Raw genomic sequence first — 25,221 nt, forward strand, 5'->3', positions numbered from 1 at the left:
TGACGACTCAGAAATCCTCCTTGGCTGGATAAGGCTGCCAGGAGTCACTGCCAGCAGTGGCTGGGTACTGGGAGGAGGAACATCTTCACCAGGCGACTGGCTCAGCTGGAATGGATGGCCAAGCGGGCTGGAGATAGTGAAACCATATGGCCTATCCTGGTGGCAGGGAAAGGTCCTTGGGGAACTGGCCAGTGAGGGGTTCCTCCAGAGCCCAATCCTGAAACTCTGACCCAGCTGTCCACACCCTGCTCCAGCAGGCACTGCCCAGGCAGGGCTGTAGGCTACCCTAAGGATGCCACCTGGAAGGATGGGCAGTTCTCAGAGTGCAGGTGCAGTGTAAAGCTGCGTGGCCAACCAGCTGGCAAACAGGAGAGCTGGCCATTAGCACACTGTCCTTCCCAGGACCATTCCCAGCTCTGCAGGAGGGGCCAGGGTGGCTCTTCCTCTCTCCACCCCCAACTGCACATGCTACTAGCAAGGCAGATCCTTGCTGTCGAGGAGAGGAGACCCCAGCCCCTCTTGTCAGGACAGGCCGCACCCTTGAGAATGTGGTGACTTGGACACAAGCTGAAACCTTGAGTTTATTGGAGGCAGATGGCAGGGCTTGGATGCAGGCAGACCACAGCCCCCATCAGCACTGCAGGTGCTGGAGCAGCCAGAGGGCCATGTTCATGAAGCCATCAGCCTCAGCCTCGACACCGGAGAGTGCATGGCTGTTCCCAGGATACAGCAGCAACCTGCAGTGAAGAAGAGAGCTTGGCAAGGTACTCTGGAGCTAGCTTCTCAGTAGTCCCCACGAGGGCACAGATCGGGCCCCACTTCCCCTACTCAGGGATCCCCAGCTCATCTGGGCATGTACCTGGACTGTCCCCCGAGCTACCAGTTCCCCAGGGACCCATGCCTACATGGACCTGCACCACACTGCACCCTCCACCAAGTGGGATGTAGCAGCTGCCTAGCAGCCTCTGAGCCTGCAGCCAACTTTCACTGCACTGCCTCATCTTCAGCCCCTGCCCCTGGTGCCAGCTGATCCATCACTGATCCCAGCCCTATCGGTCTCATTGCGCCTGAGCACGCAGCTTGCCTTCCACAGCCACAGCCCCTGCACTAATTAGTTCTCGCCCCCAACCTAATCCCCACGTCCCACCACCTGTGGGCTCACCGGGCAGGGATGCCTCTGGCCTTGAGAGCACGGTAGTACTCCAGCCCCTGCTTTGGGGGAACACGCCTGTCCTCTTCTCCAAGTATCAGAAGCACCGGTGCCCGGACCTAAGGGGGAGAACAAGTCAGAGATCTGGTCCCAAAGCCAGCACTGAGACCCAAACCAAGATGAGGAGGATGTGTGCATCTCTGATCTGGGGGAAAGGGGTTGGGGCAGGTCTCTGAGTGGGGTTTTGGAACAGGAGACCAAGCTTTCTGAGCAGGGGTTGCAATCTGGACCTGAGCTCTCTATCTCACCAACCTGGGCTCTCTCACATTGTGCTGCTGCGACGAGCTGCAGACCTGCACTCACACATCCATGCATAGGCAGGGACACACCCAGTTTGAATGCTTTTGCCAGCCACTCAAGAAAAACTCAGCAGTTCCCCATAGCTCCCCAGCCTAGGACCCAAAGCTGTAACAGCTTGCCTTGGTCAAAATCCAGTCTACCACTTCTTCAAAGAAAAGTGGACATGCGGTAACCCTTGCAACTTGAGCAGCCTTTCCAAGTACTTCAACCAAAATGCACTGTTTTAGGTAAAATATAGTACTTCCATGTAGCCAACTTTCATCTGTACAGTTATGGCTCATAATCTCATAAATCCATTCTGCTACAGTTAATAAGTAAGTAAAATCAATCTGAGTTCTATAAACTAGCAAGGGTTTGAATAAGACAGGTGTCAGGGCAGACAACATCAACAGGTTACAGCTCTCCCATACAAAAGTAGGAGCTTTGTTTTAGCTTGGAACCATCTCTTCAGTTCAGTCTTTTTCCTCTAGATGTGTTGAGTTGTTGAGGGTGAGAGAGACCAGGTTGGTAGATAGAGGCTCAGCAGTACTCCAGTTCCAGGTTGCACCCCAGGGAACTGGTCACAGGAGCACAGCAGTCAGAGTGAAACAAACACTTGGTTGTTCTGAGTGAGGTTTGCACTTCACTAACAGATGTAGAATAGTAACACAGAGATAGCCATGCTAGTCTATGTACTATCAAAACAAAAAAGCAGTCCAGTAGCACTTTAAAGAATAATAAATTATTTTGTTAGTCTCTAAAGTGCTACTGGACTGCTTTTTTGTATTAACAGATGTAGTTTGTAAGTGTGGTGACTCAGACAAAGAGACATTTACAGGGTTGCAAATGTCTGTCTGCTTATTTCAGGAAGGGAAATGAGGACAGAAAACAGAAAGATGGGTGAGTGAAGCAGTTGTGAAATTAGTGCTGTACAAACTGCAAGTGACAGAAAAAGAGAAAATGTCAGAGACATGGTGCTAAAACAGCTGGAACTTGAGGTTCTTCTATGGACTTAAAAAAAGAAGGAAGTAGAGTCTGCCAGAGAGGAGGCAGCACACGAAAGAGCTCTGGAGCTGAAATTCAGGGAGTAAAAGGAAAATGAGAAAGTGAAAGCACCATACGGATGTGCTCACAAAGCAGACCCAGAACACTCCCACACCACTGATTCCCACCTCTATAAAAATCCAGGTGTGCGTCCAGCATACACTGGGACAGGTGATAGTGCTGACTATTTTACTACCTTTGAGAGGCTGCCTGCGAGTCATTGGATTCCCAATAACAAGAAGTTTTGATTGCCAACTGGTAAAGTTCTTTGTATATTCAATGAAATGTTAATGGAGAATGTGTTAGATTACTATAAATTCAAAAAATGATTTTGAAACCATTTCAGATTGTCCCTGACACACACTGAGGGAAATTAGAATCTTAAGAGGAGTTGTTGGCCTGAGCCGGGGGAATGTGAAAATAAGGTTAATGGTTTGATAGGAAAGACAAAGAGGGGAAAAGTGCTTACAAGCTTTAGAGAAATGTTTGACTCCAGAAATGTGGGTCAGGAGAATTTCCTAAGCATCTGTAAAGATGATGTGAAACAGTGTCTATGGGACCAAGATGCAAAAACCAGGGATTAGATGGCATCTCTAGTTGATGATTTTGAGCCAACAGATTCATTTACTGCAGGTAAACCACAGAAATGTGGGGCTTAAACCTGATGGAGGAAAGCAGGGTTCCCATTTTACCAGGATAAGAGGGTGGCTGGGAGGTGGGGCACTCGCTTCCCTTCCTCTAATCCCCAGACCAAATGTCCTGTAAAAAGAGAAGAGCTCAAAAGGGGCTATCACTGGGATTCCACTAGTCACCTAAGGAACAGATGTCCTGTGCTGGTAGAAAAGCAAGTAACAAAGAGGTATATTTTCAACTATGCCAGGGATCGATACGGCAGGGACATACTGGGCATCAATTTATTGAGTCAATGAAGACGCAATAAATTGATCTCCAAAAATGTTTCAGTCAACACTGGTACGCCAGCAAAACAAGATGAGTTGCCGGCATCGACGGGAGAGAAACCCCTGTCACCCTTATTGTGTGAAAGACACCATGGTAGGTATGTCTACTCAGCTATGTGATCTGTGTAGCTGCAAAAGAGAGACAGTAAAGGTAAGTGTAGACAAGGCCAAAGCTTAAGTCTGCTGTCCTCAACACAGAAATCTCCCGGGCAAATCAAATTGGAGGTTAAGGAAGTTTATTGACCAAGGAGATAGTGGCCAATCCTACTCTCCGGATCATCACCTTGTCATGGTGAGCGTGCTGCGTGCTGCAATAAACCCAAGAGCGATGCCACAGGAAGTCTTGTACTCCCAGGAGGGTCAGTCATGGCAGCAAGATCAAGGGCAGGGGAGGGTTCAGACAAACAATGATCCTAAAAGTCCTCAACAGCAGAACAGGCAGAGGATAGCAAAGGTAATGCTACAATGGATGTGAAGGCAGATGAAGGCTGCAGCAGACAAGAGACTCCCAGTTGTCATGGATTCCATGTCATTGAACCTGAGCTTTGTGTCCATCAAGAACCATGTGGTGGCTGCAATGCAACAGTCCTCCCCACGTTAAAAGAATTCACACACAGGTATCTTCCTCTGTGTACTATTCTTCTAACTTAAGCCCTACAGTGACTGGCAAAAGGTGATGAGAGCAAGACCGTGAAATCTGGAAGCTTTTAGTCATGAACCAGCATGCAGGCAGTGAATGTATGTATCAGTCGTTCCGTTTCAAGGACTGAGGTGGAAGAACAGTCCGGCTGCTGCAACCATGATCGAGCAACCCTATTTAGGATCCACTCTGCTCACCCCACACGGGGAGGGGGCTAGAAAAGGTGCCCTAAACATAGTCCACTTCAACACCCCGACTGGATAACAGTGTCCAGTGGGTTCACTTCCATGCAGTCAAAATCGAACAGTAAACTTTGGAACATGGAATATTTGGACGCTAATGGACAACCCAGACAGTGATCAATCTGAAAGACGCACGGCAGTTATCGCCCACAAACTGTGACGATTCAACATGGATATTGCTGCCCTGGCAGAAATGCATAGACCAGAAGAAAAACTGCTAAGAGAAGGCAGCAGAGGGTACATATTTTTCTGGAAAAGAACCCCACAGGAAAAAGAACGAATTCATGGAGTAGGATTTGCCATCAAAAACAAACTAACCAAGACCCTATCTGAAGTCCCTGTAAGCATTAATGAGCATGTCATGACTCTCCACTTGAAGCTTGCCAAAAGCCAACACGCAACTGTCATCAGTGCCTATGCACCAACTCTAGATGCCAAACATGATGTGAGGTTGAAATTCTACACCCAACTGGACACAGTCCTGAAAGAAACACCCAAAGAAGACAAGATTATTCTCTTGGGGGATTTTAATGCCAGGGTCAGAAGAGATGCAGATCTCTGGCAGACTATCATTGGGAAAAGAAGGAGTTGGCAACAGTAACTCCAAATGGAGTGTACCTCCTTAAGAATGTGCAGAACATGAGCTCGTCATCACAAACACCCTGTTCCACCAGAAAAACAAATTTCAGACCTCATGGCAACATCCTCGATTGAAGCACTGGCACCTCAGAAGTCGGGATTGTGCTCAGGATCAACATGATGTCCTCATATGTGCAATGATTAGCGCTGATTACTGCTGGACTGATCACTGCTTTATTCGATCCACAATGGCAATTACGATTGTCACCACACAGAGAAGTCAGAGGAAACAGATCCAATGAAAGATCAATGTAAAAGGCTTTAAGGACCCCATCAGACAAAGTGACTTCCAGATAGCGCTCGAAAGGAAGATACCGACAGTAAACCCTGAAGATGTGGAAAAACACTGGTGTCAATTGAAAAATGCCATCATTGAAGCTTGTCGAGAAGCCATTGGCTACCGGACTAGGAAGCATCTGGACTGGTTTGATGAGAATGAGGTAGAAGTTGAACGCTTGATTGAGGCAAAAAGGAAAGCCTTTAGGGCCTGTCAAAGTGGCATCAATTGCACAATAAAGAAAGAAGTGCATGCCAAAGCCAAGGCAGTAGTCCAGCATAAAGGAAGGACTCTATGGTGGACTGAAAAGACAGGAGAACTCCAGCATCTTGCAGACATTAATGATACAACAGGTTTCTTCAATGTTACCCAAGTTGTTTATGGACTGAAAAGCCATGGAATCAATCCCCTGTGATCAAAGGATGGTACCCAACTCTTAAAAGACAAAGAAGCCATTGCTTCTCGCTGGCGGGAGCACTGTAATGAGCTCTTGAACTGCCCCTTCACCACCGTCCTAGAATCCCTTCACCAAGTCCCTCAGCAACTGTCTAGAGACCATCTTGCAACACTTCCTACCTTAAGTGAGGTCCAAGCTGCCATCATAACGATGAAGTGCAACACGGCAACTGGACGGGATGGAATCCCACCAAAGTCTTCAAAGAAGATAGGCTAGAGCTCCACAAACAGCTCCACTTCCTGATTCTCAAGATCTGCACAAGTTTTCAGAGACACATTGATTGTCAATCTTTTCAAGAAAGGTGACAAGTCAGACTGCGGAAACTATCGTGCCACCTCTCTCCTGGCAACATCAAGGAAAAATCTTAGCTCAAACCCTTGCAAACTGGCTCCTGTCATGCTCTGAAGAAATTCTTCCAGAATCCCAGCGTGACTTCCAACCATTCCGAGGAACAGTGGACATGATCTTCACTGCCTGGCAAGTGCAAGAAAAATGTTGAGAACACAACCAAGCCTTATATATGAGTTTCATTGACCTGACCAAAGCATTCAGCTCATTTAATTGTGGCAACCTGTGGACCATCCTTTCAAAGATCAGCTGCCACAAAAAATTCATGAGCATTTTAGGGCTGCTTCACAATATAATGACTGCCACAGCATTGACCAACAATGGATCCCAAAGCAACCCCTTTGAGGTCAAAACGGGAGTCAAGCAAGGCTGCGTCATTTCCCCATCACTGTTCTGCATTTTCACCACCATGTCCCTTCATCTCATTGGTGGAAACTTCCAGATGGTGTGAAGATTATCTATAGAATGAATGGGAAGCTTTTCAGTCTGAGGAGACTGAAAGCTAAAAGCAGAACCTCCCAAACCTCAATCATGGAGCTCCAGCACATAGATGACAATATGGTTGTTCCCCTTTCTCCCACAGCCCTTCAGACCATCTTATGTGCCTTCGCTGAAGCCAATGAGAATCTCTTCTCGGCCTCACACTGACCACCAATAAGATCAAGGTACTCCACCAACCTTACCGATGGGACAATCTCATGCACCTTCTATTGAAGTCAATGGACAACTGTTGGAAGATGTGGAGCGCTTCCCACACCTTGGAAGTCATCTTTCAACTAAAGTCGACATTGATGCGGAAATCTATCGTCGTCTGAACTGTGCAAGCTCTGCTTTCGCTCGCCTGAGACAAAGGGTGTTTGAGAAGTGGGTCACCTATCCCAAGACAAAGCTCCTCGTAAACCATGCAGCAGTTGTTCCAACACTACTGTATGCATGTGACACCTGGACACCATACAAACTTGAACACTATTACCCATGCTGCCTCACAAGAATCCTGAATATCTCTTGGGAGGATAGGTGCATGAACACTAGCTTCCCACAGGAGTTGAACATGACCAGCACTGAAACCATTATCATTCATGAACAACTTCATTGGACTGGTCACGTGATTCAGATGTCTGATCAGCACCTCCCAAAACAGATTCTGTTTTCTGAATTGGAGGAAGGACAGAGGAGCACTGGGAGCCAGTGGGAGTGATATAAGGACAAGCTGAAGGCACACATGAAAAAGTGCAGCATCCGTGTTGACACTCGGGAGAACCTTTCCCAAGACCTGTCCCCAGTGGAGAAGGGGAACCCATGAGGGGGTGGCACACTTTGAGAGATCCTGACATTGTGCAGACAAGGAAAGGTGGAGAAGAACAAAAGAGCATCAAAAACTGCCCCGCGCCCCTCCAACAGCTACCAAGACCTGCCTCTTCTGTGATAGGATCTGCAGCTGCAGAATTGGGCTGATCAGTCAATGGACTCACAAATAGGAGGGTGACGTGAAGATGTCCTACTCGTTATTGAGTGACTGCCAAGCGAGTGGACAATAACACCCTTGACATGTTAACTGTTACAGGTTAAACCTCTCTAACCCAGAACTCTCTCAGCCAGCAAACTCCATAATCCAGCAGGATTTTAGTTAGCCAGAAGACCACTTATCATGGGTGTGACCAAGTTTCTCATAGTCCCATGAAGTTTGTTTATAGCCACCAATCCTGGCTCTCAGTGTTCTGTGCTGTTATTTAGCTGTAATTTACTCCTAAATGTCTTCTAAGAGCTCAGTAAGTCGTGGAAGTGTTTATAATGTGCTGGAAAAATATTGACCTTCTGTCACTCGGCAAATTCCCTTGTTTGGCATGATTCAGGTCCCAAGGATGCCAAAGGAGAGAGAGTCAACCTCTAATGGCATTTTCCATGTAGCCCAGGCTGTTGAGGCATTTGCCTGCAGCAAGGAACATCCTGCTGGGATCCCAGAGAGAAAAGGTAAAGTCCCAAGAGTTGCTCAAAGAATGGGAGTCTTCTTGATTCCTCAGCAGCAAGGGGAAACCACAGGCTTTCAGGAGTGGGGGCAGACAGGCTGACAGACTTGCTGGGCCCTGGGCAAGGGGGTAGGTTTCACACAGTACCAAAAGGGGTGGGGCTGGGGAAACCAGCCCTCAGCATCACCCAGAGCACAACAGCCCTCACTGCTACCCAGAGCATGTCATGCAGAGTGCCAGCAGATATTTAAAGGGCCCAGAACAGTTGCTCCTTTTGTGCCCCCTACCCCTCATTGGTCGGAAGGCCTATGTGGGGGTGGTTGAGACCAGCTCCTGCATTGCAGCTGAAAATAATCTCCTTGGGAAGGGAGAGGGAGTGTATTGCCTGCTAGTGAAAGAACTGTCTCGATTGTTAGCTGCCAGCAGGTTGCAACTGAACAAGGGACAGAGCCCATTCTAGGGAGCACAGGGAGAAGTGTCTTAAAGTGGAGCCTAGAAAAGAATGCTTCACGGGGGGTGCAGATCTCTGAATGGGGGAGGAGTCTGTGAAGAAGGGGGCATAGCTCCATACCTGGGCGACGTACTGCAGAGGTGACTTGTGCAGCATCTCTGTCCAGTGGGTGGGATCTGGGAGGGTGTCAGGTGTGTAGGGGAAGCCAGCTTCCACCAGGCACCTGCAGAGGAGACAGAGCCTGGCTCAGGATGGGGCCTAAGCTGCACCTGGGGCAGGAAGTGTGGAAGGTCTCAGTCACATGCACTCACCAGTCGGGGATGTCGGTGCCACTGATCATGGAAGCCATGTTGACAACTGGGTTCCTCACCACACAGGCTTGGTAGGTGCCTGGATACTGGCCAATGAGGTGGCAAGCAAGGAAGCCTCCGTGTGAGCCACCCACTAGTGCCACCCGGGCTGAGTCCAGCATGTGTTCCTCTAGGACCTGCTCCACGCAGTACTGCAATGGAGGAGTGGGGCAGAGCAGTCAGGAGACAGAGTCTGGCAAGGGGTAGCCAGGGTGGTGTCAGGGAGTGGGCAAGAGGACAGTGCTGAGATGTGACCAGGACCTGATGGGTTGGCTGTGCCCACCTCCCTCTCTTAAGTCACTGGGCAGCAGCTGCAGGGGAGCTGGGGGGAGCAGACACTACCTGCACATCTCTGACATCCTGACAGCCCACGTGCCCAGGCAGGGAGGCAATGCTGTCCTGGCCAAAGCCGAGCGAGCCACGGTAATTAACTGGAGAAAGAACTCAGCGTGAGGGAAGAGCTCCTGCAAGCCCTCCTGAAGCCAGGGCCCACGAAAGACATGTGGCTGGCCTGCCACAGCCAGTCCCCAGCAGTGCACTGGGAGCGGGGTGTCCAACAGGAGATCTCACTCCTTCCCAATGGGCACCCAGATGCAGGCCTTCAATCCAGGGTGAATGGGGAGCAGCCAGGAGCTTTGGAGCTGGGCAGGCCTGGGCACTGCACCCTCCTACTGGTTATCCCAGGATGCTGATAGTGCCTACCCCAAATGCCCATTCCCATGCTGGTGCTGCATTCTGGGATCGTCCCTGTACTATAGCCCAGTTGTACCCCTACCTCAGTAGTTTCTCCCCAGGGTACCATGCCAGAGAGGTGGCATAGGTTGAGCACAGTCAGGTCTAGGGAGCCCATAGCCACTACTCCACCAGGCCTTGGCCACAGCATGTCCACCCCTTGCAGACCCCACAGTATGCCTGCAGCACCAGTCCCTGTCCCCGCTGGCTCAGGCAGGACTCACCCAGGAGCACTGCGAAGCCCATCCTGCAAAGCACTGCGGGGTAGAGCATCCAGCTGGCCGTGAAGACAGAGTGTGGGCCCCCTGCAAAGCGAGGCAGAGGGGTGAGGGGTTGGGTTATTGGGAAGAACCCAGAGGGGAGGGGCTCATATGGGGTACAGTACAGGTGTTGTGACATTTTGCCTGGAAGGGCGGGGAAAGAGCTGGATGTGCAAAACCAGCAAGCGGCCAGGCTCCTCCAGCACATGACTGCCTTGAACAGAGACTTTCCAGAGAATATCTGCTGGCCCTGCTCACTCCCTGAGCAGTGAATCAGCAACATCCTCATTGTGAAGGATTGGCTGGCAATAAGAGCACAGCAGATGCTCACAGGGCAACAGAGCATGGGGGGCCAGGAAGCGCCCCCAACCTCCCAATACAACTACCATATAAATAAATGTTAAAGAAGAGGAGAGGGACTGTACGGTGAAGCTGTGGGGTGGGGATGGAGGCGGGGGCCAAGACCTGCAGGGTGGCTTTGCTCCCCCTGGGGCTGTGTGTGTATGCAGAACTATAGGGTGGCTTCACCCCTGTGTGGCTGGGGGTTGTAGAGCCCAGTCCTGTAGGATGGTTCTGCTCCCTAAGGTGCTGAAGCCTGTGGGTAGCTGTACTTCCTGTGGACCTGGGGGGACACGACACATACACACAGTGTTGTAGGGTGACTGCGCTTCCCGTCAGGCTGGTGGCCCAGGCCTGTAGGGTGGCTGTTCTCCCTGAAGGGATGAGTGCAGGCAGCTGTGGGGTAGTTCCCATCCCACCTCTCCTTGAGCTCTGCCCCTGCTACTTGAGGAGCAGTACTCCCATCCTGAAGCCAGTCCAGGCTTGGCTTGGCCCAGCAGGCACCACCAGCCCACTTGACATTGCCAGCAGTACCAAGGGGGAGACCAGGCTGCAGTGCCTGACTCAGATCTGACTTGGCTGCTCACCAGCCACCGGGTGACAGGTGCAAGTTGACTTGGGAGAAGCTCTCCAGTGATACGACCACCAGGGCAGAACCTTGTCCCCAGGCCAAACCAGAGGGATCTACCTTAAAGAGGCAAGTACCAGTTGTGTCAGAGCCACTCTCCTCCCTGTGCCTGTGAAGCCCATAGCAGCTGTGTGCTAACACCTCCTTGCTGGGGGATGGGGCATACGCCTGCTTGTCATTGCCGAGTGAAAGAACAGTGGCCTGCCAACCCCACAGCCAGAGGAGGGCAGCTGGCATCACTGCAGGAAGGGAGAGGAGGTGGCAGCAGGCATGGGGTGCCCCCAGCAGGCTGGGCCCCAGGGCAAGGTGGCAGCACTGATTCCTGGTCTGACAGGACAACCCTCAACTCCAGCTTCTTAATTAGGCCCAGTCAGACCTGTGTGCACAGCGGGACATGACGGGCAGGGGCTCACCATGGGGCATGACCACCAGAGGCAGCTTCCTTGGCTCTAGCCCCTTGCTAGGCTGCAGAAGGAGGGCTTCAAAATCGATCCCCTCTGAAAAGAAAGACTGGGACATCAACAACGGAGCCAGCCACACCAGGGCCCATCTCCCACCTCTGATGTCACTCACTGTACTGTGGGTTATCCTGCTCCGGGGGAGGCTGCAGGGGCCGGATTGCCCAGCTGATCTCTGGGATGGGGGTAGCATCTTCCAGACACAGCCAGCACACCTGGGCCTCCCGCCCAGCCCCAGGGAGGAAAGCCACCTTCTGCAAGGAGAGAGAGTTCATAACTGGCATGTGCAGCACTGCAAAATGTGCCAACAAGCATGGGTGGGGGCACAGCTTTGCAGACATCCTCTGGTAGCATTTGGGGAGGAAATGGCTGCACATGGTATTGGGCACGGGGCATATGGAGAAACTGAAAGAACTGATAAGAGTAAACAGACTGCAGCCTCTTGCTAGCCCAGCCCTGGTCACCCACCCCTTTCAGGCTCTGCCTGTGCTCCTGACTCCTGACCCATAGCACGCGTCCTTCATTCCTCTAGGCTCCCCGCTGTTCTACCCATGCCGCCGTGCTAACTCCGCCATGGGTTCCCCCGCAAGCTCTGCCAGTGCTCCTCACTCCTGCGTCACTGCCCCTACTAGCCCAGCACCAGGCAGACATAAGCAAGGTCATGCTTTGGGAGGCTGGATGAGGGGCGGCGTGGCTGCAGCCAGTTATTATTCCTTAGCTTGTATGTGGGGTGAAAGGTTGTGGGTCAGCCCTCCTGCCCCATCCCATCCCCCTTACCAGTGTGTGGGGGCAACTGGGGGTCGAGAACCTGGCCACTAGAAGATCCCTGTCAATGGTGAGGAGAGACCAGCTGCCCAGGGAGGCACCTGCAGAGGGACATATGCCTGGGTCAAAGTCTGGAACTTACAGGAGGAGTCTGGGGCAGCGGGGCACCCAGCCCCTTCCACCAGGTGTCCAGGGGCAGTGTGAGCAGGGCAGACTGCTGGGTACTTACCTGCCGTCAGGGAAGTCACACTGCCACTCTGTGTCTCCACCACAATCAGCTCCTAGGGAGAAACCATGAGCCTTATCAGAGTTGGGGCCAGACTGGAGCCACACAGAGGCCCAATGACCCCGCCCCTCTGCTCAAGGTTGGTCTGGCACGGGCTCTGCAGGTGCCCACAGACAGCCCCTCAACTGTGTACCTGACGGCTGCGCTGAGCGGTGTCCAGCACGACCCTCCGGCTATCAGCTGCCCAGCACAAGCCTGGCAGTGCTGAGCAATAGATCCCTGTGAATGTTTCTGCAAGGAGAGCACCTTGGGTTCAGCACACTGCCCCCTGAACACCAGCCAGGCTGGTACAGGGCACTCGCACCAACGGCCAGCAACAGGGAACCCAGCCTCCCACAGTTCACATTCCACCCCTACACTTTCAGCTCCACCAGTATCCCCTCATTCCTGACCCACAGCCCTTGCTACCCCACCCCTGGGCTCCCCAGCTACCCCAGCAGTGCCCCTGCCTCCCAACCCAGTCTCTTATGGACCAGCAACCTGGGCCCCTCCTGAGCAAAGAGCGCCAAAGTGCACTGGCTTTCACACCGGGAGAATGCCAAGACCCTAGGTGCCCAGCCTACCTCATCATCCCTCAGCCCAGCCCCTTGCTCACTCCCAGAGAACCCAGCCCGCTACTCACCCTGGCTCTGCCGAGGCACAATGTCCAGCGCAGTGGAGGTGACCTTTGTGTACCAGTCATACTGCAAGAAATGGCCAGCTGGTACTTGGCGGGGCAGCAGCCTGGGGTTCTGGTCAGCCATGCTGCCTGACCTGCACCCACAGGCAATCTGAGAAAGCCGCGGCAGCTGCTCATGGGAAGGCTGAGTGAGCTGGGGAGCCTGCCCTGGATTACCTAGGCCCCAGTAGGCTTGTCCCAGCTTCCCCCAGGCACCTGGGTGCGAAGGTTGCAGCACTGCACAACAGACGCAATCTGGGGAGTGGGAGGCACCAGCAGAAGCACAGGGCAGGCCCATATGTCAGGGCAACATGCCAGGGGCAGGAGCTCTTGTGCTGCTGTGAACACTGCCACTCAGCTCTGCCAGGGCAGGCTGCTGGAGAAGCCCAAGTCCCTCGGTGGGGCCTGCTACAACCTTACACAACAGTGTGACTCATCTCCAGCTCCCAGCAGGAAGTGCCACTGGTGGACAAGGCTGGCTTTGCCGTCACCACCACAGGGCCTTGGTTGGGCTCCAGAGAGCCTGATACAAGAGCTCAGTATGACCCTGTGTAAGGTGGTGCCCACAGGGCTGGGACTCCAGCAACGGCTCCGCAGCCTGGTGTGACTCACTCACCACACAGAGGCGGCTGCACTGCTGGTGGGGCCCGAGTGCATCATTCTCCAGGTACACGATGCGGCACTGATCAGGGCTCAGACGTGGGGACCACACAGCCTTAGTGTCATCTGACAGCAGCTCTGCAGCAGAACAGAAGGCTATGAGGCAACTGTGAGCAGCCAGGGTAGGGGGGCAGGTGCAAGAGGGATGCAGGGGTGGTGCGCAGGCAGAGAAAGGGGGTTAGGTGGACATAGCATGGTGATGGCATGTGGGCATGACGGGGCACATGCAGGCAAGGCATGGGTTAGGGGGCATGCAAGGAGGCACGGCAAGGTGGGTGCACATAGGCAGGGTCCTGGTTCAGAAAGCAGCAGCAGCAGCAGCAGCAACTCACCACACCTTGCTCCTGTCAGGTCTACATAGAACAGTGCTGACCTGAGAACCAGAGCAGGGCAGCTGTCATTGCACAGACACAACAGCTCACCCTCAAGTCCTACAACCAATGGGAAAACCCAGCCACCACTGCTCCTTCTCCAGGTGGGTACTGATCCCAGCTGGCAAATAGGAACAGTACCTCCCCAGCTCAGGCTGGCAACCCCAGCTTCCTGGCATCCCTCCCACTTTCAGAGGAGGCTGCAGGAAGAGGTGCCCATAGGCTGGGGCTAGCTCTCAAAGCAGGGGTGGAGCAGCCACTGACCTGGCTCCTGCCTTGGCAGCCCCAGCCCCAGCCCCCAAGCACCTACTGGCATTTCTCCAAGTGGTCCCACAGCTCAACTCCTGGACATAAGGGGCCTCTCTCGGCAGCACTGGGGCTCTGGAAGGGGCAGCAGGTAGCGGCACTGGGAACTCACCTGCGGTTAGTGCAATGCCGCAGGCCCAGGCGAAAGGGCTCATGCCACCAGCCTATGAACACCACCCCTGTGTCACCAGGGGACCAGAAGGCCTGCAGACAAAGTAGGAGAGCACCAGTGAGCAAGTGGGGCCAGGCACTGAGCAGCTGGGATGGGTAGCAGGGGAGGGTGAGAGTGCTGAGGGCAGGGGAGCAGCCAGAAATTCCCTCACTGCTGAAGCGAATGAAACCATATGCTGCGCTCTCCAGGAACCAGAGCAGGGCCTCGGCCCACCAACTGGTGCCTTGGGGCACAGCAGGGTGACATATGGGTACTGGTGGGGCACCAGAGAGAATAGACAGAAAGGTGTTTGGGAGCTGGCGCGGGTTGCCAGTTGGGCACTGCCAGCATCTGGCTGCCCACACCCATGCTGACCTGCCCAGGAGAGATGTATTCCGGGATGCCCTCCAGCACTGAGACATTGCCACTCTCCACATCCAGCACGCACAGAGCTGGGACACTCTTGCCCACCAGCGTCTCTCCCCAGTCGTCATGGTATACGAACTGCTCCCCCTGGAACACAGAGTCATGAGTGCCTCTCTCCTGGTGTACCCCCAGCCCCCAGCCAGATATTGCCAGAGTCCACAGAGGAGCAGGACACAGTGCTCAGTGGCAGAGCCTGGAGCTGTTCCCACATTCCTGCTCCGTGCCCTAGCACCATGCCCAATTGGCTCTCTGGCCAGTTCTGGGGTGGGGCAAGTAGACCCTGGGTACACTCCACACACCTTGACAGCTTTGCCAGTTCTCTCCTCATCTACACAGCCACTGCTCTGCTCCGGGGCTTTGCTCTGGAAGAAGGACTCAGCCTTGGGCCGCTTCCTCTCGGCCACGTAGAGCAGGTGGGTCTCTGAGTGCGACCAGGACAGGCAGCCAAACTGATCTGGAGAAGTGCCAGTCAGATCCCATGGGACACCATGGCCCAGCTCACCCACCACTGGCCCTGGGGACCCCATTCTCCACCCTCCCTGACCCAGCCATTCCATCCCATGCCACAGTCCTAATCTCTCCCTAGCTCCCTGCCAGCCAGTGCAGGGAGATGCTGGGGACCCAGCCTCACCATCCTCATAGACATTGCCATGCTTCTCCAGAGCTGTCAGGTTGATACTCTTCACCTTGCGATTCTGATTCCAGACCTGGGGGAACAAAGACATCAGGGGTCAGGTGTCAGGGTTCCAGAGACTGCCCCAGAATCACTCGTTCCCCAACGAGCTGCTCACCCACCATTTTCTTTGCAGGACTGGTGTCTTCCAGGCTGAGTTACTGAGCACCCAGCACAGCAGCAGTGAGCCCTGCACCAAGGAGCTCTGTGACACTCGAGCACCAGCGGGGCTGTGGTATCCTGGGCAAGTGGCACGCTGCACAGGGCGGCAGGAGAGAATGACAGGCAGCTGTGCTAGACCATTGGTAGCAACAGCTACCAGCTGGGGTGGCAGTCTGCCTGGCTGCAAAGCGGGCAGCATGGCCCCACCTTGCACTGGCCCTTTGGGCCTGTTCTATCCATAAGGGAATGAGTGGGCTTGTCACAGCTCTGTCCATCCTGCTCCATTCTGGCCTGGGGTCCTAGGACGGTCTGGCCGACTGGCTGGGCCCCAGATTGTCATAAGCAGTGCCTGGTGAATGCTGAGTGGACAGCCATGGGGATTCCCACCCCAGTGAAGGGAATCCTCTATATCAGAGATGAGCAACAGAAAACAGTGAATGCGCTACATAAGTGGCCCTCCCTCATCTCAGTGGGCTGCAAGATTGTCATAACCAAGACAGTGTCCCAGCATAGGGTAGTTTGGCTAACTGTGCTTATATACCTATAATATGCTGTACATGCAGACTGAACCACCGCAATACTTTGATTGGATGCAGAGGGAGTACACGGCTCTCGTGATTAACGTTGCGTACAATCAGCACACACCTCCCTTCACATGCCCTTGCTGTAGTGCATGTCACTTTAGTAATACTGGTAAGCAGGGCTTCTTTTTCTGACAGTACATGCCAGTACGGTATACCGGCACCTCTGCATGAAGGTTCCCCTGGCCAGGGTTCACACACCTGGGGCTGCTGGTGAAGTACTGTGCCCCAGCCGACTCCCAGCTTCAAAGCTGCAGCGTCCCCCTCTTCCATGGCAGGGGGTGAATAGTGGCACCGTTGTTTTTTTTTTAGGGGGGGAAAAAAAAAGCACTGATGGTAAGAAAAAAACTATGTGGATGGAAATCAGTAGGTCTGGCAACCTCATGCAACCTCAACAGCAAAGGAAAGGTCTAATGGACCACACACAAAATCCCAATAGGCCACAGGTTGCCTACCACTGCTCTATACCAAAGCCAAGCTCGAGGAGGGGCTGTTAGCATCTGGGGCTGGCTGACACACCTTCCTGGAATAGCGAGCAGACAGGCCAGGAAGGTGCCACAGCCCCAGGCTGCACTACGGGATTGCACTTTGCCCTGAGCTGGATACTGAAGGTGCCCTCACTCTTCTCATAGTACCCCTGGGCCCCAGTCACAAACCAACGCACCTCAAGGAACTGCTTCTCTTCTCCTTTGCCAGGGCTGGCTTTCCGCAGGACGGCCTTCAGTGCCCCACTGCGAGACTCCCGGCTTAGCAGCCTACAGCAGAAGACAGGCTGGAATGGGCCTGAAATCATGGCACAGCCTGGGGGTGGGAGAGGCATGTGCAAGGCAGACGGAGTTCAGAGAACCCTCGGCCCAAGGATGCCAACTCACCCCACAGGAGTGATGGAAAGGGTGGAGCTGGGGCCTATTCTGATAACATAGGCAGGAGAGTGATGGTTCCCAAGCTGTCACTGCCCTGTTATCCAAAACAGTACAAAAAAACATGTACAAAAGTCCCGAAATGACTGGCTGTTCCAGTCACACCTGGTAACCAAGAGGAGGAAGGGACCTGAAATCAGAGGACCAGACCTGGGGTGGGAAATTCAGCTTAATTGGTGACCAAATAGCTATTTCACCCCTCTGCCTTTGAGGGCTGGAAAACAAACAGACTTTGGAGGAAAATTAGCTGGAGCAGCAGCTGCCTGGCAAAAGCCACTGCAGCAGGCTTCACCATTGTGGCTGGGTCTCCTGGGAACCAGGCCTTCCTCCTCCTGCTCCCGAGACTTGTCCTGACAGATCAAGCCGGTGAGAGGGACCACAGGCCAGCACTACCTCTGTTGGCTCTAGCTGAATGGTAACCACGAGCTGGGACTTGAGACTTTGTCCCTCATTCATTCCCTCATATGGCCTTTGCCCTCACAACTTTTCTCTCCTTCTTAGCCATCTGTTTTCTTCCTCTCTAATAAAAGTGAGGCTGAGCCGGCCACACCTGCACATTTTGCAACACCACTGTAAGTCTGTGACCCTGCAGCAGATAAGAGAACTGCACCAAATCACCCTGACCTAGGAGGAGTTTGACAGCTCTCAGTATGGCTGGTCAGAACATTGGCTGGGTTTGGGTTTCTCCAGGAGTAAGCTTGCAATGAAGTAAGCCCCACAGAGATCTTCAGGGGAACAGGACACAGTGCTTCACCTCTCTCTGCACTGTTCTTTTATGCCCCATCTTGGGTGGTTTGTGCTTGTTTTGTCTTCTTAGCAAACGGATAAGAATTTAGCAGCAGCCACTCCAGCCCATTTTCAACTCACTGCTTTTCTTTTTCCCAAATGCATTTGTTTGCCAGCCATAATGCACTTTTTTGTCCAGACTGGAGAGGCCATGTCCTTTCCATTTGAAAAGCTGAAGCTGGTTTCCACCTCATTTCAGGATATTTAGTACAGGTTAAAAGATGCTGGGTCTCAGTTCCCGAAACCCAAGCTGTGGTTAACAGAGGATATGGCTGGCCAGATCCTATGGGTCAGGTGAGCACTCTGGCTTCCACATCTCTTCCAAACACACACCAGGACACAAGGCAATGTAGAGGCAGAGAGGTGCTCCCAGAAAGCATAGCAATGGCCAGGTCAGAGAGCCTGAAGCAAAGCTGGAGGCAGGTCTGTCGCAATTGCCCCACCTCAGTGCCCCAGGTGCAGGGCCCAGGGAAACCCCCTTCTGCACAAGCCCGACTCCCAACCTTTCTCCAGGCTCCACCCCTGCTCCACCCTATTGCCTACCCTGTCAGAAGCCTCCTCCCAGGAGTGATGCAAGCAGGAAGATTACTGGGCAGCTTGATGCAGGGCAGCAGCAGGAGTTGCCATATCGGTGGAAGCCGGAGCAACCTGGCAGCCTATTCTGCCGTGCCCCACCATCGATTTCCCAGTACTCTGCTTCACTGCCATAGTGAGAAACAAAGTGCTCTGGCCCCAGCCCCACCTGCCACCATGCTGAGTGCAGGGAGGACAAAGCCCTGATGCTGCCCCACACAAAACCACCTGGTAATTCACCAGACTGCCCTGGGCCCTGCACATCCTCTCCATAGGACACTTCAGGCAGTTGTCGCAAGGCTCCCCCAAAGTGCAGGGGCTGGGGCAGCCACCCCAAACATCCTATGGATAGAACAGATCTGGATGAAGAAACAGCAGGCAGCAGCCCAGAGCTGGCCCAGGTGCCTCCTCCAGGAGATAGGACCAGGCACAGCCAAGGGCCCTGCCTTCTTCTAACTGCCTTTTGCAGGCAACCGAGCCTGAAGCCTCCCCAGGGACAGGTGGCAGCAGGAGGACAGTTGGAGAAGAGACTGTAATGGAAGACTCTTCCTCCCAAACTGCCACTCTCGGAGGCAATTCAGGCCTAGACATGATGGCCCCAGGATCTGCCCTCCTCCACACTCTGAAGAGGGGGCCTCTTCCAGGTGCTGAGCCACATTTTGGATTGATCCCTCCTGATGCAGCTCCCAGCAGCCCACTCAGCTCAAGCTCTGCTCCCAGCTGCCCACAGCCCATGGCAAGCCAGCACCCACCTTCCTGCCCAGCCACACTCACAGTAGGCAGCCAGCCAGGCCACACCTCTCCAGAGCTTTGGGAGTGGCCATGGACACAGAGCAGGTGGCAATGTGCACACAGCAAGCGCTGCCAAAGGCACAGGACAAAAACACTCACTCTCCCTTGATCTCACTGCAGGTGCCTGAAGGGCCCGAGTACACAATGGTCTGGCTGTCATGGAAGATGAGGTACTGGCGGCAGAACTTCACACTCTCAGCTCTCTCCAGGTCCTGCTGAGACCACTCTGCAAGGAGAGGGCAGTCAGCTGCTGCCTGCCCTGGTCTGGCATTGCTTCCCTCTCCTTTGGCCTCAAGAGAATGGCCTGCGTGCAGAATAAGGCACCCCATCTGCCAGCACTCCTAGTACTCCCTTTACTGCCAGAGGACATCTGGGTTCAGCCCTGGCTCTGTGTGATCCTGGCCTACTTCCTTATGGCCTGATGGTCACATGTGCTTAATACCTTGCAGTGAGGGCAGCGGGCAGCTCTGAAAATCTCTAGAACTCTGTCTAAGCCTCAGCTCCTGAACTGCCACATGGGGGCAGCTGGAGCCAGCTCCACCATGCACACTTCAGCCACCTCTCCAACTGGAGAAAGGGAGCAAAGCCACGTGGTGACGGACAGATCCGGTGGCTCAGCCAGGCCTGAGTGGAGAGGAGCCAGGAGCACAAAGGCTCAGGAAACAGGGCTGACCAAGGAGCTCGACTGCCCACACAAAGGGCAATGGAGCTGCTAACCCGGGAAGGATGGGACCAGCAATGCTGCAAGAGGCTAGCTGGGATGCTGCTGTGACAAGTGGATGGGGAGTTGCAGCATCTTTGCTGACTGCAAGGGGAGGGGCTGCAGGTAATAGAAAAGCAGTCACTGGCTCTGCTACAACAAAGCCTCACAGCATGCACTGCTTCTTCTTGGAGACTGCTGCAGAGATGGGAGGACTGAGTCCAAGCCCAGAGAGCCTGTATGTGTGTGTGCATGCTGCTGATCTGATAGGACCCAACAGCTACAAATCCTTTCACATCTATGAAGAGTCACATGCAGGATTTGGGGGTGATTTCCTTTTATACTGACTCTTAGCAAGCAGACAGCCTGGAGTCCGGGATCATTTCCCTGATCCCCAGCAGAGATAGGACCTGAGCCAGGGCGGCTTGCTATGGCCAAGCCAAAGCAGAGACTGAAACAAGGCAGCGCTGCTCCCAGTCTGCTGCTGTCCCTGCCCCTCCTCTGGAATGTGCAGCCTGTCCCCAACTGGATGGCAGATGTAGCAGGGATCAGTACCTGTGTAGACATTGCAGTATTTGCCCCCATACTGCGTGGTGACCTCAGGCCCAATGCAAGCGCTGCAGAGCGAGGGGCACTGGCTGAGCTCGCGGTACAGTGCAGCTATCTTCTCGGGGCTCTTCAGCACCTGTGGAGGAAGGAACCCATCAGCAGAGGGGGCAGTACCAGGCACTGTGCAGTTGGGATAGATCCATGGGCACTAGAGCACTGGGCACAGAGTACAGACCTTAGCAGCTCCCTGACCAGCCTGATATATGAGGGTCCTGGGCAAGGGGTGAAGGGCTGGGAAATGCAGCCCATGTATGTAGGGGGTTGTGTAAAGAGCTAAAAGGGAATGGCTCTGGGGAATCACATGGAAAGATCTGCAAAAGGGAGATGGGGGGGCTGTCACTGGGGGTTCTGTGTGGGGCACACACATGGGGGCCATGTCATGGCAGGAGGCTGTGGGGGGGATCAGAGAGGCTCTGTGCGGGGCAGTCACACGAGTTCACAGCAGAAGGATTATGACGGGGTGCTCTGTGCAGGATACATACATGGGTTCACACCAGGAGGCTGTGAGGAGTCACAGGGAGCTCTGTGTGAGGCAGTCACACTGGGTCATGGTGGGGAGGCTGTGGAGAGTCATGGAGGGCATTATACAGGGCACACACATGGGGTCACAGCTGGGGGCTGTGGGGAGCCACACAGGGTCTCAGCTAGGGGATGTTGGAGGCTCATGGGCGGGGGGTCCTGTAAGAAGCACTCCCATAAAGTCATGGCAAGAGGCTGTGGGAGACCATGTGGGGGCTCTGTGCGGAACAGTCACAAGAAGTCAGAGCTGGGAGTGGGGAGTTATGGGAGGCTCTGTGTAGAGCCTCACACAGGATCACAGAGGCAGAGATGTGGCAGGGGTTGGGGGTTCTGTGTGGGGAGGTCATACAAGGGCACAGCAGGGAGTGTGGGGAGGTCACGGGGGGCTCAGTGTGAGACAGTCACATGAGGTCACAGTGGGCTGGGCTGTGTTGGGAGGTCAAAAGATATCACAGCAGCGGGAACTCTGGGGAGTCACAGGGGGCTCTGTGGGCAGTTAGAAAGGGTCAGAGAGGAGGTGATGTGTGAGGGCCATAGGGGGATCTGCGTGGAACAATCAGACAGGGTCACAGCGGCAGGGCTGTGGGGGCTCTGTAAGGTGTGGTCATAGCAGCAGGGCTGTGTGGGGGGCTCTGTGCAGGGCAGTCACACAGAGTCATAGCGGCAGGACTGTGGGGGCTCTGGAAGGTGTGGTCACACAGCGTCATAGCGGCAGGGCTGGGGGCGGGCTCTGCAGGGCAGTCACATGGAGTCATAATGACAGGGCTGTGGGAGGGTAGTGGAGGGGCTCTGTACAAGGCGGTCACACAGAGTTACAGCAACAGGACTGTGGGAGGGTAGTGGGGGCTCTGTGCAGGGTGGTCACACATGGTCATAGCGGCAGGGCTGTGGGGAGGCTCTGTGCAGGACGATCACAGGGTCACAACAGCAGGGCTGTGGGGGGGGCTCTGTGCAGGGCGGTCACAGGGTCATAGCAGCAGGGCTGTTGGGGGGGCTCTGTGCAGGGTAGTCACAGAGAAATAGCGGCAGGGCTGGGGGGGGTCTGTGGGGGGCAGTCACAGGGTCACAGCAGCAGGGCTGTTGTGGGGGGTCTGTGCAGGACGATCACAGGGTCACAGCAGCAGGGCTGTTGGGGGGGTCTGTGGGGGGCGGTCATAGGGTCACAGCGGCAGGGCTGTTGGGGGGGGTCTGTGCGGGACGGTCACAGCAGCAGGGCTGTGGGTGGGGGGCTCTGTGCAGGGCGGTCACAGGGTCATAGCAGCAGGGCTGTTGGGGGGGCTCTGTGCAGGGTAGTCACAGAGAAATAGCGGCAGGGCTGTGGGGGGGGTCTGTGGGGGGCAGTCACAGGGTCACACCAGCAGGGCTGTTGGGGGGGCTCTGTACAGGACGATCACAGGGTCACAGCAGCAGGGCTGTTGGGGGGGGGGGCTCTGAGCAGGACGATCACAGGGTCACAGCAGCAGGGCTGTGGGGGGGGCTCTGTGCAGGGCAGTCACAGGGTCATAGCAGCAGGGCTGTGGGGGGGGCTCTGTGCAGGACGATCACAGGGTCACAGCAGCAGGGCTGTGCGGGGGGCTCTGTGCAGGGCGGTCACAGGGTCATAGCAGCAGGGCTGTTGGGGGGGCTCTGTGCAGGGTAGTCACAGAGAAATAGCGGCAGGGCTGTGGGGGGGTCTGTGGGGGGCAGTCACAGGGTCACAGCAGCAGGGCTGTTGGGGGGGTCTGTGCAGGACGATCACAGGGTCACAGCAGCAGGGCTGTGGGGGGGGCTCTGTGCAGGACGATCACAGGGTCACAGCAGCAGGGCTGTGGGGGGGGCTCTGTGCAGGGCGGTCACAGGGTCACAGCAGCAGGGCTGTGGGGGGGGTCTGTGCAGGACGATCACAGGGTCACAGCAGCAGGGCTGTGGGGGGGGCTCTGTGCAGGGCGGTCACAGGGTCATAGCAGCAGGGCTGTTGGGGGGGCTCTGTGCAGGGTAGTCACAGAGAAATAGCGGCAGGGCTGTGGGGGGGTCTGTGGGGGGCAGTCACAGGGTCACAGCAGCAGGGCTGTGGGGGGGGCTCTGTGCAGGACGATCACAGGGTCACAGCAGCAGGGCTGTTGGGGGGGCTCTGTGCAGGGCGGTCACAGGGTCACAGCAGCAGGGCTGTGGGGGGGGTCTGTGCAGGACGATCACAGGGTCACAGCAGCAGGGCTGTGGGGGGGGCTCTGTGCAGGGCGGTCACAGGGTCACAGCAGCAGGGCTGTGGGGGGGGCTCTGTGCAGGGCGGTCACAGGGTCATAGCAGCAGGGCTGTTGGGGGGGCTCTGTGCAGGGTAGTCACAGAGAAATAGCGGCAGGGCTGTGGGGGGGTCTGTGGGGGGCAGTCACAGGGTCACAGCAGCAGGGCTGTGGGGGGGGTCTGTGCAGGACGATCACAGGGTCACAGCAGCAGGGCTGTGGGGGGGGCTCTGTGCAGGGCGGTCACAGGGTCATAGCAGCAGGGCTGTTGGGGGGGCTCTGTGCGGGGTAGTCACAGAGAAATAGCGGCAAGGCTGTGGGGGCGTCTGTGCAGGGCGGTCACAGCGGCAGGGCTGTGGGCGGGGGGGCTTTGTGCGGGGCTGTCACAGGGTCATAGCGGCAGGGCGGGGGCTCGGGGCGGGGCGGGCGCACGAAGTGACGGCGGCGGCCTGTTGGGGGGAGTTACAGGGAGACTACCGGGAAGGCGCGAGCGCATATCGGGAGTCACTTGCATCCCCGGGTCCCGCGTCTCCATCCCCACACCCCTCCAGGACTGCAAGGGCCCGTCCCGCAGGGAACTACGGGAAGGCGGCGGACCCAGACGCTCACCGGCGCTTCCATTTCGCTTACGCTGCTCCGGGCGCCAGGCTCGTGACGCTGCACTTCCGGCCTACGAGCAGGGCAGGCGGAGCTTCCACTGGGCAGGGCCCGGAGCGGGCTATGGAGGGGCGTGTCCCTCAGCGGCCGCCGTCCAGCCGAGGCTAGATTGTCAGGCAACGTCGAGCTCGTGCCCTGTCCCAGTAGGGGGCGGGTGTACGGCGGGACGCTGGCAGGGTCGGACGCGCAGGGCGTGGGAGGAGAGCAGTGCCGTGTGGAGGGCAGGGCCGTCTCGGCTCCCTGCACGTTCTCCACCCGTCACTCCCCTGTGCGGATGAGCCGCGGCCCCCCTCACCCTCTGTACGGCCCCAAAGCCCGCGGCGGCTGTCGGGCTGGTCGCCGGCGTGCAGCGCCGAGCGCATCCGATAAAGGCGCACGCAAAGCTCGTCGCAAGTGGCGCCTCCTAGGCCACTTTCGCCTGCAGCCAGGGGTTCCCTCTGGGTTTGTGCAGCAGGCGCGGCTAGGGACATGCCAGTTCTTGGCACGCACCCCCCAGCTGTGCTGCGCTGCAGCGGGCAGCCCACCGCTGTATGCCCGACAACAGGCAGGTCTGGCCCAGGGTGGGGTTGCCGAGAGCTCGAAAGGCGTGCATAATGCCGACCGAGGTAGGTTGTCGACGGAAGGGATTGAACCTGAGACCATAGGGGCTGAAAGCCGGTTGGTGTTTAGCTAATACTGTAGAGCAGAGCCTTCACTCTCACTAGCACATGCTCTCAGTGCCTCAGGGGTTACAAGTGGATTGTAACAACAAGGCTAGGCATGCTGTGTGGACCGGGAGCTGGCTCTTGATATAGAGCTACCCCTGCAGACTCAGGAAGGGTGGCTAGGAACATTCAGCAGTGTGCAGTCTTGCACTATGGGCATCTCCTATGGTGCCGAGTGCTGTGTGCAGGCCTGGCTCTCCACCTGCCAGTCCTGAGCTTCGAATAACATAAGCAGTGCTGCACCCTCAGGAAAGCTGTGTGGCTTTTCTGGCTTCCTGAGGATTCAAATGAATTGGCCAGTACCAGACATTAGCTTCAGTCATCTGTCCCCAACTTGCTGATGGTAGAGGTCTCCTGAATCCTTGAGTATGAACTAAGTCTCTATCATTGCTCCAGCCAGAAGCATTGCAAAGTTAGGCCAGG

The 25,221-nt window shown here is 55.4% G+C and overlaps 1 protein-coding gene across 4 annotated transcripts; it reads right to left on the reverse strand.

Annotated features, from left to right (window-relative positions):
- Positions 1 to 563: 563 nt before the first annotated feature.
- Positions 564 to 24,155, reverse strand: APEH (acylaminoacyl-peptide hydrolase). 4 transcript variants are annotated; one of them, XM_075005086.1, is made up of 22 exons: positions 24,047 to 24,149; positions 20,646 to 20,775; positions 19,490 to 19,616; positions 16,984 to 17,074; positions 15,535 to 15,610; positions 15,203 to 15,357; positions 14,853 to 14,990; positions 14,439 to 14,530; positions 13,982 to 14,022; positions 13,606 to 13,727; positions 12,954 to 13,014; positions 12,465 to 12,562; positions 12,275 to 12,326; positions 12,058 to 12,146; positions 11,396 to 11,534; positions 11,236 to 11,319; positions 9,820 to 9,900; positions 9,206 to 9,294; positions 8,825 to 9,015; positions 8,634 to 8,736; positions 1,163 to 1,269; positions 564 to 737 (listed from the first exon to the last, which is right to left on the reverse strand). In XM_075005086.1, exons 1-22 carry the CDS (start codon positions 24,056 to 24,058, stop codon positions 632 to 634), a joined length of 2,184 nt encoding a protein of 727 aa, XP_074861187.1. In that variant the 5' UTR covers positions 24,059 to 24,149; the 3' UTR covers positions 564 to 631. The 4 variants fall into 4 exon arrangements, with proteins under 4 accessions (XP_074861187.1, XP_074861189.1, XP_074861188.1 ...); XM_075005088.1 differs by lacking the exons at positions 16,984 to 17,074; positions 19,490 to 19,616 and adding an exon at positions 21,182 to 21,259 and having other exon boundaries at positions 24,047 to 24,095; XM_075005087.1 differs by lacking the exons at positions 16,984 to 17,074; positions 19,490 to 19,616 and having other exon boundaries at positions 24,047 to 24,155.
- Between the last annotated feature and the right edge of the window lie 1,066 nt (positions 24,156 to 25,221).

Source organism: Carettochelys insculpta, chromosome 11, assembly GCF_033958435.1.
Source record: "Carettochelys insculpta isolate YL-2023 chromosome 11, ASM3395843v1, whole genome shotgun sequence".
NCBI lineage: Eukaryota > Metazoa > Chordata > Testudines > Carettochelyidae > Carettochelys > Carettochelys insculpta.

Excerpts from the sequence above, each read along its gene's own strand:
- APEH (XM_075005086.1), bottom strand. Across the intron at positions 8,737-8,824 it reads GGCACCGACATCCCCGACTG|GTGCCTGGTGGAAGCTGGCT; the intron begins GTGAGTGCATGT and ends TCTCCTCTGCAG. Across the intron at positions 738-1,162 it reads GCCAGAGGCATCCCTGCCCG|GTTGCTGCTGTATCCTGGGA; the intron begins GTGAGCCCACAG and ends TCTTCACTGCAG.